At 38.2% G+C, this 16,272-nt stretch overlaps 1 protein-coding gene across 8 annotated transcripts in view; it reads right to left on the bottom strand.

Annotated features, from left to right (window-relative positions):
* Window positions 1-9,420: 9,420 nt before the first annotated feature.
* Window positions 9,421-16,272, bottom strand: part of FAM151B (family with sequence similarity 151 member B) — a 32,918-nt gene continuing 26,066 nt past the window's right edge. For 5 of the 8 annotated variants that reach the window (XM_077866609.1, XM_077866627.1, XM_077866637.1 and 2 more), the window contains 2 exons: window positions 11,650-11,797; window positions 9,421-9,647 (listed from right to left, as the gene is read on the bottom strand). In XM_077866609.1, the coding sequence (XP_077722735.1) occupies window positions 9,519-9,647; window positions 11,650-11,797 (277 nt within the window). In that variant the 3' untranslated portion in view covers window positions 9,421-9,518. Of the gene's footprint in view, window positions 9,648-10,793; window positions 11,798-16,272 lie in introns of those variants that run through there. The other 3 variants (XM_077866670.1, XM_077866617.1, XM_077866663.1) reach the window with 3 other exon arrangements.

The raw sequence follows: 16,272 nt of genomic DNA on the forward strand, positions 1-16,272 counted from the left end.
TTATTTCAAATACTAATGATAAATATTTCAATATAATTTCAAGAGAAATTATGCTACATATCACTTTGAGTAAACAGAAAACTGAGAGAATAACTTCTGTTGCTATTCTCATCCCAATGTGTAAAAAATATTTAATAGGATTAACACTTTGTTGGCCATATTTGGAAGAGCTTTTAGTCTTCTATTAATCCTAAAAACATTTTAGGGGCTAAGGTTGCTTGAGTTAGGCTCTAAAGCCATCCCATGGGACTTGTCACTCCATTAAGTGGAATATATCACTGGAATCCCAGTGATAAGTCACAGATGTTTGCAATAGGAATCAGATATGTGTTATGTTTTAACCTAATGTAAAAGTATGATTAAACTTTAACTTAAAAGTATGATGACACTTCATTCATTAGTTTTACAGGTACCTTTCTTAGTTACTTTTGGCTAGGATTTCCAAAGAGTACAGCTAATACTGATTCATAGCAAGAATAATTCTGGGGAGGAAGAGACAAGTGCTGACAGTGCCCAGGGAAAGTGATGAACACTGGCCTGGCATAGTCTTTGGTAGAGATGCATCCATCAGTTATTCAGTAACTGGACCTTTTAAAATCCTGATTAAATACTATGTAGCCTCCTACTACCTTGATTCCCATATAGCTTGCCTAAAGGAAGGAATGAACTTGTCAGGGTGATGACAACTGTATTAATCATGTTTCTTTATTTTCTAATGCTTTAATATCCTGGGGTCTTGCTGATCCTTGAGGGACTGTCCCTCCCAGGATTAGCTAATTCGTAGGGGTAGAAAACAACTTGCCCCAGAGTACATCTTTCATATACAAACCAACCAACCCAGAGTCCGTAGTCCAACCATCTCCTTCATCGGGCTCTCACAGGGCTCTCTAGCTCCGGGCCACTGACCACCTGTCCTCATCACCCTAGGGGTCAGGTACCAAACAACCAGTGACAGCTGCCACACCCCAGAAACCACTGAAATTATTCAAACTAGCCAATTCTAGGGACGCCTGGGTGGCTCATCAGTTGAGCATCTGCCTTTGGCTGGCATGATCCCTGGATTCCAGGATCAAGTCCCACATCGGGCTTCCTGCATGGAGCCTGCTTCTCCCTCTGCCTATGTCTCTGCCTCTCTCTCTGTGTCTCTCATGAATAAATAAATAAAATCTTTAAAAAAAAAAAAAAAAACTAGCCAATTCTAAACTAGCTTACCCTTCCTCACCCATTCCTTCCTGCAGAAACCATAATAAAGGATCTTGCCCAAGTTTTCCCCTCACTTCCTCGTCCTTCAGCGGGACCCCTGGTGCTTCCCCACACTGGCCCCCTGTGAAGAGGGACGCCTGCCTCCTCTTGCAACCCTGAGTAGAAAATGTGTTTTAAATGGCCTCAGCATATGTGGATAATAATAAAACCTATATTTTTTTTAAACAAGAAGGCACAGTCTTCTTGGAAGTCATAATTCTTAGTAAAATAATATTTAAGTTTATATAGCCTTGTTTAATGCCAATATTCCTTAGATCTAAATCACACTTTTAAGTCATTTCTAAGTCACCAAGACAGGAGAGCCAGATCATGGTAAATCCATGGATTTACTGGAGCTGCCCATTGGCTCTTCCAAGGTAACATCCTACCTTCTTGTGTACCTTCCTTGAATGTCTATAATTCTTTTCCTTTAAATTATTTATTTATTTAAGTAATTTCTATACCCAATGTCATATATGCCAAACACTTAAAACATCTGGAGACACAGGTTTTTAAACCTTTTGATCTCAGGACATGTATACTCTCAAAACTTGAGGATCCTAAAGGCTTAAAAAAAAAATCTAGGTTATGTTTGGTACATTAAAAATTAAACCTAGAGGGCAGCCCGGGTGGCTCAGCGGTTTAACGCCACCTTCAGCCCAGGGCCTGATCCTGGAGACCCAGGATCAAGTCCCACGTCGGGGTCCCTGCAGGGAGCCTGCTTCTCTCTCTGTGTCTCTGCCTCTTTCTCTCTCTGTCTCTCATGAATAAATAAATAAAATCTTAAAAAAAATTAAACCTAGAAAGGGGTGCCTGGGTGGCTCAGCGGTTGAGCATTTGCCTTTGGCTCAGGTGGTGATCCTGGGGTCCTGGGATCAAGTCCTACATCAGGCTCCCAGTAGGGAGCCTGCTTCTCTCTCTGCCTATGCCTCTGACTCTCTCTGTCTCTCATGAGTAAATAAATACAATCTTAAAAAAAAAAAAAAAAAAAGCATCCAATTATTTGTTTCAGCTCAGGTCATGATCTCAGGGTTGTGAAATCAAGTCCTGTATCAGGACTCTGTGCTGTGTGGAGAGTCTCCTTGAGATTCTCTCCTCTCCACCCTCTGCTCCCCTGACTTGTGCTCTCTTTCACAAATATAAATACATCTTTAAGGATGCCTGGGTGGCTCAGCCGTTGAGCATCTGCCTTTGGCTTAGGTCATGGTCCCAGGGTCCCAGGATCGAGTCAGCATCAGGCTCCCCAGAGGAGGCCTGTTTCTCTCCCTGCCTATGTCTCTGCCTCTCTCTGTGTCTCTCATGAATAAATTAATACAATCTTAAAAAAAAAAAAGATTTTGGGATGCCTGGGTGGCTTAGCGGTTAAGCGTCTGCCTTCAGCCCAGGGCATGATCCTGGAGACCAGGGACTGAGTCCCACATCGGGCTCCCTGCATGGAGCCTGCTTCTCCCTCTGCCTGTGTCTCTGCCTCTCTCGCTCTCTCTGAATGAATAAATAAATAAATCTTAAAAAACAACAACAACAACAAACCAAAATAAATAAATAAGAAACCCATTACATGTTTGGCATAAATATTTTATGAAAAGCATATTATCCAAAATATATTTAGTGAAAAAAGTGGTATTGGTTTTTGTTTTTGCAAATCTCTTCATGTTTGGCTTAATAGAAAACAGCTGGATTCTCCTGTTTTTGTATTCAATCTGTAGTTAATATGTTAAGTTGAAGCATATGAAGAAAATATGGCTTCACATAGACATGTAATTAGAAAAGGAAGAAATAGCTTAATAGAGTTTTCACATAATTGTGGACAGTCTTCTTTGATACTATACTCAAATTTGGGTAATTAGCCAAAAGGCCAAGAAACAGTAAGTGGTAGTTGCTTTAAAGGTTAGCTGTAATGTGGAATCTGAAACCACATCAATGAATTTTCATATTCTGTTACACTAAATTTCACTGTCTGTCCTGCAATTTGAATAGGTTCCTTACTCATGCATGGTTTTATAACATCAGCACTAGTTATTTGGAAAATGATGACTCTGTAAGTTGTGCAGATCTTCTTAATGTTGGCACATTTTATTATATTAAAAATAACATTTACTAATATTACCATTGATAATCAGAAAAAAGTCCTTAAGCATTGGGAATTGTCTCAGGCTCACAATGATTGATTCAAGTTCATGTCAAATTCTAATTTTTCATTATAAAAGCTCAGATTCTGTCACTGGCAACAGTTATTGTCAGTTGTTTTCCTTGAAGTGAGAAACTTGGATTGTTCATTTTTGAGAAAATATTTGCCAAATACTCAAGACTGAATAACTAATCTGTCAGTTGTTCTTTCAAGTAAATATTTTCTCCATGAAAAAATGACTAGTTTTGTTTGCAACAAGTGCTTTTCTTTAGGACAACTACTAAATTACAGTATGTAGAACTATTGTGTGTTTACCTCCCATTTCATCACACAGAATATTAAAGAGTCGAGATGTAGTTAGCTTTTGTAAAAGATTTTATTTTTAAGTAATCTCTACATCCAACATGGGGCTTGAACTTACAACCCCCAAGACATGCTCTAACTGAGCCGGCCAGGTGCCCCAAGATCTTAATATTAACTCAACAATGTTAATCTTGACTCAGCACCAAAAATTAACAATTTTTGCGAACTCAGTGATGATACTTCTGAGTCTTTTTTTTCTTTTTAATGTGATTGTATGGCAGTGAAGAATATGATTGCTAGTTGATGCCATGAACTTGATTTATACTAAGACATCAACAATTTAACTTACCATTGTTTTTCCAACATCAGTGTAAATATCACCATGAGACAGGTAAATGCTGTTATTTGTGAATAATAACAATTTCACAAATGGTTCTGACCTCATGTATCTCCTAAAAGCATCTCAAGGGAAATGAGGGGCTTGTGACCACTGTAAGAACAACTGGTCTAAAAAATTATTGAGGTTTTGTGTCATCCATCCATCCATCCATCCATCCATCCATCCATCCCAACATTTGTTAAGGGCCTATGCTGACCAGACATCCCATAAAAACGAATAGTTTCTTCCTCTAAAACAACACAGATGGAACGCCTGGGTGCTCAGCAGTTGAGCATCTGCCTTCATTTCAGGGCATGATCCTGGGTCTAGGGATCGAGTCCCACATCAGGCTCCCTGCATGGAGCCTGCTTCTCCCTATGTCTATGTCTCTGCCTCTCTCTCTGTCTCTCATGAAAAAATAAATGAAATCTTTTTTAAAAAAATAAGTAAATAAAACAACACAGCTGAGAACAAAACACAAACCTGTAAAATAACTATACTGTAGCAGAAGAGGTGCCTCTGGAGACAGCCCACACTTGGGGAAGTCACAAAAGACTCTTTAAGGGCTTGAGCTCAACAGGCTCTGTGAAAAGGTCACATCTTTCTACTTTAATGCAGAATTTTTGATTAGCTCTTGAATTCACAAAGTAGCAACAGACTCTATAGTAGTTCAGTTACATTTTTTGAACTTTTACTATATTCTTTCATCCCAAGGAAAGGATAAAGAAGAAAGAGGCAATGACCAGCTTTAATGAACATTCTGTAGCAGCAAGCAAACCCAGAAGAGCTCAGGCACCAGATTTGTTAGACTGGTCCCTTTCTTGGGCAGAAACATAGAAACAAGAACCTCCCTAAAGGGTAGGAGGCTGAGTGAGCCCCTTTCAAACCCTGCCTGTTTTCTGTCTTCACTAATAGTGGGACTATGGATATCATTTACAATTATGGAATAATTAAAATATGTAATGGGATGTCTGGGTGGCCTTTGGCCCAGGGCGTGATCCCGGGGTCCTGGGATTGAGTCCAGGTCGTGTTCCCTATGGGGGGCCTGCTTCTCCTTCTGCCTGTGTCTCTGCCTCCCATTCTGTGTCTCTTATGAATAAATAAAATCTTAAAAAAATAAATAAAATATGTAGTAAAGTAGCAATTACTTGGTGTGGGATCTTAATGAAATTGGTTAAATAAAAAAGAGCATCCTTCCTAAAGTTAGAGTAGGAGGTAAGTGAGTTAAGGGGCTAGCAGATGGGGTTTTCAGTTTTCTTTCCAAGCTGGTATAGAGGAACATCAACAAATCACTGAGAAACAGAGCCACACTTGGCCTCTCCTATCATGTTTGGGTTAATAGCAGCACCTGACCCTCTGGTACCCAAATGGAAAATACATATGTGAGATTCTTCCCTCTGTCCCATATGCCTCATTCCACCAGTTTAAAGACTCTTATGAGTTTTTCCTTCATAGCCTCTTTCCTCTGGCTCTTAAGCATTTCCATGCCCTTTTGCTACCACCGTACTTCAGGGCTTCATCTCTTTTCAATTTTTTCACTTTTCACAAGAATTCCAGATCTCCTTTCTCATGTCATTGCAAACAATTTCTAACAATCAAAACTGAGAATAAGGCTCCCCTACTTAAAATGGTGCAATGATTCCTATGACCTACTAGAAAAGCAGCAAACTCCTTGGTTCAGAAAATGAGTCTGGCCCCTGCAGAAGTGCCCGGCCTCATAGTATGGCGTCTCCACATACTTTTTGAACAGGTCAGGCCAGTCCGTTTCCTACTTAGAGTTCCTTTGTGCACGTGCCTCTGTCTGAAAAGAGGCCCTTGCCCCTCTTTTAGTCTACCTGGTGAATCTTACTCATCATTCAAGACTCAATGTTAAGTGTTTTCTCTCAATTTGAATGAAATGCTGCCTGTGCCTCAACCTGGTGTTCAGTTACATCACAGGAATTATGGCAAACATCCAACTCATCATTCACAGGTCTCTCTCCTCCACCTAGATTGGAAGATCCTTGAGGTAGAAATTATTTCTTAATTATTTGAGCATCTTCAGCACATCAGACATCAATTTAATGCCTGAATCCTTTCCCTCCCCACAGCACTCCCCAGTGAGCCCTGCAGACACAAATGAGTAGACAAATTCCGGTCCCTGGATGGTAGGTACAAGGAAGAGAGAAGCAATCACAGTCATGGATAAAAGAATGACATGGATGTGGAACACTAGACACTAGAACAAAGGCTCTGAGCTCCTGCTACTGAGGTCCCAAGAACTAGATCCTGCCCCATTTCTTCCAAGATCTGGTTATCAGATCTTCATTCGTCATACTCCCATTTTCTAGATAAAAAAAGTTCTTTAGTACTACTATCTTCATCTTTCTATCATTCAGCTATTGTCCTTGCATTGATTCATGAATTTATAAGCGGATTGTAGGCTCTTAAATCTTAAATTTCAAGGTGAGAGATAGGGCATTTTTCTATATATTCACTACATATGGGATCCCTGGGTGGCGCAGCGGTTTGGCGCCTGCCTTTGGCCCAGGGCGCGATCCTGGAGACCCGGGATCGAATCCCACATCAGGCTCCTGGTGCATGGAGCCTGCTTCTCCCTCTGCCTGTGTCTCTGCCTCTCTCTCTCTCTCTGTGACTATCATAAATAAATAAAAAATAAAAAAATAAAAAAAAATTATTCACTACGTATTTAATTCTTATTACAAGGAAAAAAAAATCTAAGACCCTAGCTCCAAAAAATAAGCAAATAACCAAACTGTTCTGAATAACTTTTAACAATTTCCCACTTGATAAATGAGTACATATCTAAGTAGCAATTACAACAATTTTACAGGGCCATAAACTACTGCACTTTTTAAAGCTGATTTTTTGAACACTTGGATCTCATACCGAAGTCTGTTGTAGGACCAGGGTGGCTCTGCCAGGCTTGGGAAATAGCCCTCGGATGCTATGAGTTCTCAACACCAATACATTAGACTTGAGAACCTGGAGGAGAAAAATAGGTCACACTTATTTTGTGTCTGGGAACTTCTTCCCAAATATTTTCCTATGTATACAAATGCACGTAAAGACATTCAATTTCAAACAATATGATACCATGGGGCACCTGGGTGGCTCAGCGGTTGAGCGTCTGCTTTTCAGCTCAGGAAGTGATCCTAGAGTCCTGGGATTGAGTCCTGCATCGGTCTCCCTGCATGGAACCTGCTTCTCTGCCTGTGTCTCTGCCTCTCTCTGTGTCTCTCATGAATAAATAAATAAAATCTTAAAAATATATATATATACCAGACACCTGTTTTGCCACCTGCAATATAACATCTTTCCGTATCAGTAATGTAGATTCTCAGTGTTTCTATAGTATTGTATTGCATTCTTACACATTAAGGCCTTTATATCATTATTTACTAACCAAGTTATGAAGTGTCTGTCCTTTTGCCTATTTTTGATTAGGTTGTTTAGCTTTTTAAAAATCAGTTTATGAGTTCTCCATAGATTCTAAGTATGAACCCTTTGTCAAATATATGTTAATGGTCTTTTGATGAGAAGTCTTAAATTTTGATAAAGCCCATTAATCAAATTTTTTTATTTTTATTTATTATTTTTTAATCAATTTTTTAAATAATTAGTATGGTGTTAATAAATCATTGTCAGGGCACCTGGGCAGCTCAGTTGGTGAAGTGTTGGACTCCTGATTTTGGTTCAGGTCATGATCCCAAGGTTGTGGGATTGAGCTCTGGGTTAGGCTCCACTCTGGATGTGGAACCTGCTTACCTGCTTAAGAGTCTCCCTTTCTGGGGATCCCTGGGTGGCTTAGCGGTTGAACATCTGCCTTAGGCTCAGGGCATGATTCCAGAGTCCCAGGATGGAGTCCTGCGTCAGGCTCCCTGCATGGAGCCTGCTTCTCCCTCTGCCTATGTCTCTGCCTCTCTCTCTCGCTCTCTCTGTGTGACTATCATAAATAAATAAAAATTAAAGATAAATAAATAAATGCTTTAGTTTTAGCTTTCACATTTGGGCCTAAGATATAACTCAAATTATTTGCATATGGTATGAAGTAGGGATCACTTATTCTTTTCCATGTGGCTGTCCATTAAAAATTTTTTAGTTTTTAAAATTCATTTCCATTCTTTTCCACCTGTTTTTTTTTTTTTTTTTTTTTTAAAGATTTTGTTTATTCATGAAAGACACAGAAGAGAGGCAGAGACACAGGCAGAGGGAGAAGCAGGCTCCATGCAGGGAGCCTGATTCGGGACTCGATTCCAGGACTCCAGGATCACGCCCTGGTCCAGACAGACGCTCAACCGCTGAGCCACCCAGGGATCCCCCAAAATTTACATTTCAATAGAATACATTTCATAATTTCCTTATCTATTTTTTGTTCCCAAAGATGACTTAAAAATACACCTTTAAATCTTAACCTAGGGGAACCTGGGTGGTTCAGTGGGTTAAGCATCTGCCTTCAGCTCAGGTCATGATCCCAGGGTCCTGGGATCTAGCCCTGCCCTGCAGCTCCCTGCTCCATGGGGAGCCTGCTTCCCTCTCTCCTCCCTACCCATGTTCTCTCTTACTATTTCTGTCTCTCAGGTAAATAAATAAAATCTTTTAAAAAATCTTTTTTTGGGATCCCTGGGTGGCGCAGCGGTTTGGCGCCTGCCTTTGGCCCGGGGCTGATCCTGGAGACCCGGGATCGAATCCCACATCAGGCTCCCGGTGCATGGAGCCTGCTTCTCCCTCTGCCTGTGTCTCTGCCTCTCTGTCTCTCTCTGTGTGACTATCATGAATAAATAAATAAAATCTTTAAAAAAAAAAAAAATCTTTTTTTTAAGATTTATTTATTTACTCATGAGAGACACAGACTGAGAGAGAGAGGCAGAGACATAGGTGGAGGGAGAAGCAGGCTCCTTGCAGGGAGCCTGATGCGGAACTCCATTCCCTGATCCTGGAACTCCATTCCCTGATCCCGGGATTACGACCTGAGCCAAAGGCAGGCACCCAACCGCTGAGCTACCCAGGTATCCCTTAAAAAAAAAAATCTTAACCTAAGTCATAATCAGCTAATAAATTCCTCAATACAAAGGCATTTTTAAGACTTAAGACTAATATATTTAAAATATTATCAAGGGTCATAGGGTATGTGAGTGGCTCATGTGGTAAAGCATCTGACTCTTGACTTAGGCTCAAGTCATGATTTCACAGCCATTAGATCAAGCCCCAGACTCAATATGTAGCCTGCTTAAGATTCTCTCTCCCTTTCTAAAATAGAAATAAATAATAAATAAATAAATAAATAAATAAATAAATAAATAAAATAAACATCAAAATAAAAAATATATATTACCAACGGTCAGATAATCAAGTAGCAAGAATAATCTTCTGGACAAATGACTTTTATTAAATGCAATTAAATGCATTTATATTTATTAAAATGCAGTTCATTTTTAAATTCAACTCTTGAGTTGTCTCGATGGCTCAGTTGGTTAAGCAGCTGCCTTGCTTGGGCTCATGTCTTGATCCTGGGGTCCTGGGATCGAACCATGAACAAGCTCCCTGCTCAGGTGGGAATCTGCTTCTCCCTCTGCCCCTCCTCCTGTTCATGCCCTTTCAAATTAAAAGAAAAATCCAAAAACAAATTCAACTCTCTCTATAAAAGTAAAACGTAGTCATTTTAGAAAATTTATAAACATTAATTTTACTGAAATATTAAAGAGTTATTCTTTGTTGCTATTATTAAAATTTTATGATTATAACATTGCATCTTTTGCTTCTGGTAAACAACCATAGAAAGTGAAGTTCATTTGACAAATAGCACTGCATCTAGTTGTAGTTAAAATTTAAAGTGGAAATACAGTGGACTTCCTTAAATATTTATACATCTACAATGTCTGATGTTATACCCCTTACTATTATCTATAATGGTTATGATCCCATAAGTCTAGAAGGGAATTGTCTGTTGAGTACTTGCTATGTGTTGAGTATGAGCTAGATGCCTTTATTCCATAAATCTCAATCTTCATAATAACTGTACAAGAGAATCCTCATTTTCCCTCCATTTTACAGATGAGGAAACCAAGACGCAATGAGGTTAAATATTCCCTAAAATCTACAGCTAGGAAGGGACTGAAATGGGGCTGTAAGGGAAGTCTGTCTGAATTCAAAATCCAAGTTCTTTTCTCTATATACTATTATTTTCCAGGAGAAAACAGTTGACAGACCAAGCAAATTACGTATTTTAGGACATTCACTGGTAAGTTTCTTTTCTTTTTTTTTTTTTTTTTTTTTTTTTTTTTAATTTTTATTTATTTATGATAGCCACAGAGAGAAAGAGAGAGGTGCAGAGACACAGGCAGAGGGAGAAGCAGGCTCCATGCACCGGGAGCCTGACGTGGGATTCGATCCCGGGTCTGCAGGATCGCGCCCTGGGCCAAAGGCAGGCGCCAAACCGCTGCGCCACCCAGGGATCCCTAAGTTTCTTTTCAATAAATGAAAGAAGTACATGTTTTTCTGAATACCTTGCTCAAGACTATGCCACCCAGTGTAAAGGAGTTAAGAATGTTCCCTTACTATAAAGGACTTTATATAACCTAGCTGAGCAGATAAACTAACATGTATGACATAATCAGTGGACAATATTAAATAGTTAAAATTAACTGTTAAAGTAAGACCTGGAGACCATAGATGTTATAGGCATTTTTGAAATGCTGACAGAGCTGAAGTTCACACAGGTGACTTTTAGAGTGGGCTACATTATGAAGGATCTTGAAAGAGTAAAATTTAATGAAGTGGCATTTAAGAGACCCCTGCAGCTTTCTGATTTGGCAAGAGGTGCTTACAAAAGTTTTCTTCAGCAGAAATACTCATGGCATCTCTGAGTAGAATGTGAACAATGAAGTCATGAAGAACTTTTTAAAATTCTAGCAGTAAAATAAGGGCCTGAACTATGGTGGTGTGAGAATTTTGAAAACCAAATGATACATAACTAGGATTAAAATTCTGATCTCCAGTAATATTGTACTTACTATAGATAAAATATAGTGATTGAAACAAGGAATATAAAAAACTTAAATAGTTGTCAGCATGTTCCCAACAATACGGAAATTCTAGATCCATCAAATTTAATCTATATTATTTTCAATAAATGGATTTTATTCTGTTATGAGAAATCTGGTCACCTCTGTGAAAGTTAAAACATTTTTAAAGTCCTCTTACTCTTCCTTAGTCTCTGAAATAACCAGTTCTCCAGGACAAAAGAAAGAGGGTGCCATAGTTTTGTGGAATCTCCGTAATGTGATTATATGTTATTGACATATAAACTCTTCAATTATCTTCAGTATATCAAAATTACATTTTATAAAGGGGTTTAAAGCATAATTTTCCTAAATTATTATTAGACCAGGCGCACTGAAATCTTCACTTTCCAAATCTTTTAAGTATATACAGTATCATAAGGACATAGGCCTAATAAAGTAAGCATGTCTTTAGAGTAGATGAATTATAGCATAAATCAATCATCACAATTTACATGGTAATTAATTCAGACCAAAGCAGAAGATTATGAAACCAAAACATGAAATGATTTAGAAGAATCTTCTTAGAGATTAACTTTGACTCCAATGGCTTGTTTAAATTCATGGTTTTGTGGTTCCAAGATGTCATAGAAAACTTGTTTCTTGTCAAAAAAGTCTCTAATGCAAAGTAAATCTTCAGTGGAATAGTTATCATTTTTTCCAGTCCAAATAGTCAGGCTATACCTGCATTAAAATAAAAAAAGAATTTTACTTATTTATTTTTAAATTAAATTTAATTTTTTAAAAAATATTTTATTTATTTATTCATGAGAGACACAGAGAGAGAGAGAGAAAGAGAGGCAGAGACACAGGCAGAGGGAGAAGCAGGCTCCATGCAGGGAGCCTGATGTGGAACTCGATCCCGGGTCTCTAGGATCAGGCCCTGGGCTGAAGGCGGCGCTAAACAGCTTGAGCCACCAGTCCTGCCCAAAACAGAATTTTATAGTGAAAAGTAAAAGATAAGAAACAACGATGAGGATTTCCAACAAGCCTAAAAATAGTTACTTTCATTTATCTTTAATCCAAATTTACACAAACAATTAATTAGCAGTGCTGGAACATACAGTTCCTGTTTCATTCCTTCATGAACATCAAAAGGACTAGAGAGAAAAACAATTCACATTGCCTTTATCTAAATTAGGTAACTGCTATATCTGAGTTATAGGAATGTGAAATGGCTTTGGAAACCTACACTGGTTAACAGTGAAAATGAGCCAAATTTTGGACAAAAAAACTGAAAAGATTGTATTGCTGATCAAGGAATCTGTTCCCTACACAAAACCTACCACTCTAACTTGGTTTTTTTCCAGTAGGCTGGATATAGTCAGAAGCATGACTGCAAGGGACTATAAAGAGACATAAATGTCACCGACATTACCAACATTCATATTCACTTGTAAGTGGCCCCACTCTCCCTTTTGGGGGAGCTTGTAGAAGATATAAGAACACCAAGAGATGTCACTAAGGATGCCAAATAATAAATTTAGATCCATCTCTGGGCGTTAAAAATACATTAATAATATATGCATATTTATTATGGATGTTAAGAATATACTCAGAATTTTAATGTTATTTAAATTGTATATTTTTGTTTCTTCTAGTAGACATTACTTCTATTACAATATTCCTATTGCATCAGAGTCTAAGAAAATGCAATGCTGCTAAGTAGTTTCATACTTATTTTCCCCTTAAACATGTCAGAATCCAGGAAACTTGAAAAAATCTCCAAAACACTTCTACTACTACTAAGAAATAGTCTATCTTAACCAAGGTGTTCTCACTATGTTAGACACATTCTTGTCCTTATGGATGGTGACATTATTCTGGAAATGTAACAGAGAAAAGTACTTTGAATTTTATTCTACAGCAGCATTGTGTGGCAAATCAAAAAGAAATTTTAAGCTACAGGCGAGGACACATACACACAAATGAGAATTACTTTAAGATCCATATTTTTACAGCTTACCAAGACCTAATCAGAAAGAATTTAAAAATCTGGATAGATCAATTACTAGCAAAGAAACTGAATCAGTAATTAAAAATCTCCCAATGAAGAAAAGCACAGAAACAGATGGTTTCACTGGTGAATTTTCCAAATATTTAAAGAATTAACACCAATTCTTCTCCAACTCTTCCAAATAACTGAAGAGCAGGAAACAATCCCAAATTTATTTTATAAACCAGCATTATCCTGATACCAAAACCAGAAAAGGACACTACTAGTAAAGAAAACTGTAAGTCAATATTCCTGATGAATACAGATGCAAATATTCTCAGTAAAATACTACCAAACAGGGCACCTGGGTGGCTCAGTGGTTGAACATCTATCTGCCTTTAGCTCAGGGTGTAATCCTGGAGTCCTGGGATTGAGTCCTGCATCAGGCTCCCCACAGGAAGCCTGCTTTTCCCTCTGCCTATGTCTTTGCCTCTCATGAATAAATAAAATCTTTAAAAAAAAAAAAAAAAATACCACCAAACCAATTCTGCAGCACAATAAAATAATCATTCACCATGATCAAATGGAATTTATTCCTGTGTTGCAAGGATAGTTCAACACACACAAATCACTGTTATACATCACATTTAATAGAATGAAAGAAAAGAATATGATCATTTCAGTAGGTGCAGAAAAAGCATTTGACAAAATTCAACATCCATTCATGATAAAAACTCAATAAATCAGGCTCAGAAGAAATACATCTCAATATATCAAAGAAGACATAAATAAATGAAAAAGTATCCTGTCTTCACATATTGGAAGAATTATTATTATTAAAATGTCAGTATTACCAAAATATTCAATGAAATCCCTATCAAGATTCCAATTGCATTTTTTTACAGAAATACAAAAAAAGACTTTCCTAGAACTTATATGGAACCACAGAAGACCCTGAATATACAAAGAAATCTTGGTAAAGAAGAACAAAGCAGGAGGCATCATACTTCTGACTTCGAATAATACTGTATGACAATACAGTGTGGTAGTGGCATAAAAACAGACAAATAGACCAAGAGAAAAGAATCAATAGCCAAAAAATAAACCCAAGCATATATGGTCAACTAATATTTGACAAGGGAGCCAAGATTACTCAATGAAGAAAAAAGTCTCTATGCCCAGCACAAAGTCCAACACAGGGCTCGATCTCACAACCCTGGGATCTTGACATGAGCCAAAATCAAGAGTTGGAGGCTTAAATAACTGAGCCAACCACGCTCCTCCTGGTTGAATCTTTATACAAAATCTATGTACAAAATGTTATCTTCAAATACAGGCATTTTGATTTCTTTCTTTCTAATTCTTATACTTTTTCTTGCCTGACTACTGCAGCTAGGACTTTCAGTACTATGTTAAATAAGAGTGGTGAGAGTTAGCACCCTAGTTTTGATCTTAGAGGAAAAGTTTTCATCCCATCTTCATGAAGTATGGTGTTGGATGTAGACTTGTCATATTAAAAAATAAAAAATTTGAAGAAAGTGTAATTTTCTTTTTTTTTTTTAAAGATTGTATTTATTTATTCATTCATGAGAGAGAGAGAGAGAGACAGAGAGAGAGGCACAGACAGGTAGAGGGAGAAGCAGGCTCCCTGCAGGGAGCCTAACATGGGACTCCCCCGGTCTCCAGGATCAGGCCCCGGGCCAAAGGTGGTGCTAAACCCCTGGGCCACCTCAGCTACCCACAAAGTATAATTTTCAAGTGAGAAGGTTTAAAAGAGTAAATGACTTCATAGGGAGTAGACAGAGAAAATTGAGGCCGTAATAATAAAAGAAATGGGAGGTAGAAACTTCCTATTTGAACATGGCAGCCAGAAGTCAGCCGTGCCTCCTTTTCCTCCTAGGAATTACCCAAAGGCAGCAAAAAGGGCAAAAGACTGAAGAGAGAGACTCCATCTTGAATGAAATTAAGAACTGAAACTACAGGGATCCTTGGGTGGCGCAGCGGTTTGGCGCCTGCCTTTGGCCCAGGGCGCGATCCTGGAGACCCGGGATCGAATCCCACATCGGGCTCCTGGTGCATGGAGCCTGCTTCTCCCTCTGCCTGTGTCTCTGCCTCTCTCTCTCTCTCTGTATGTGACTATCATAAATAAATAAATAAAATTAAAAAAAAAAAAAAAAGAACTGAAACTACAAATTATAAAACAAGTGAAAGGTTTCCAACAGCAACAGAGGTTAAGGCCACCTGGGTAAAAAAGTGAAGAAAATTTGCCCATACATGAAGATGACAAGAGAGCCTACCAAAGACACTTCTACATGAGGGGCACATTCCACCTCAATACTTTGCAACAGTGGGAATGTCATCCCTGAGCTACAAGTGGAAGCTTTCTTGAATTAGGTTTGGCCCCAGGAAGCCATGAAGATAAGGAAAGACTTAGCACAGAAAAACCACAGTTGTGGGTATCAGGCTATTCCTATGGAAACTTAAAATTTTAAATTTAAGCAATAGATAAAGGATTTTACTTAGAGATACTGCAGTGCCTATATTCATTGACTGGGAAAAGTTAAAGGCTACATAAACTCACATATAAGACTCTAGGTCATAAGGAGCATAGTCTTGGTCCCTCTCCAACATGCACTTTTAGCAAGTAGCTTGTCCAGAAAAAAAGACTTTCTTTCAAGTGCAATAATAAAAACTGGCAGAGGTTTTATACAACAGAGTACAAAAAAACGAAAGGATAAATAAATGGCAGATGGAGAAATAAAAACTCCATCTTTAAAAATCTATCAGTGGAAATATATGTAAAACTTAAAGAATGCCACAAGGCGGGAAGCCCGGGTGAGCGGTTTAGAGCCGCCTTCAGCCCAGGGCATGATCCTGGGATTGAGTCCCACATCAGGATCCCTGCATGGAGCCTGCTTCTCCCTCTGCCTGTGTCTCTGCCTCTCTCTATCTCTCATGAATAAATAAATAAATCTTAAAAAAAAAAAAAAAAAAGCCACAAGGCAGATGAAAGCCATGACCGAAATTTTTTATATGATGCAATTGCTTCTTTGAAGAAAGAGCACAAAGCAGAGGTATGAGCTCAAGGGAAGAGGATACAAGACAATATAAAAGAGATGATGAAACACTAACTGGCAGATTTTAGGAAATAAATAAAAAAGAAAAAGAATAAAGAAATAAAGTGAAATCTGAAGAATTACAAGGAAAAACAGACACTGTTGTA

Source organism: Canis aureus, chromosome 2 (assembly GCF_053574225.1).
Source record: "Canis aureus isolate CA01 chromosome 2, VMU_Caureus_v.1.0, whole genome shotgun sequence".
NCBI classification, from domain to species: domain Eukaryota; kingdom Metazoa; phylum Chordata; class Mammalia; order Carnivora; family Canidae; genus Canis; species Canis aureus.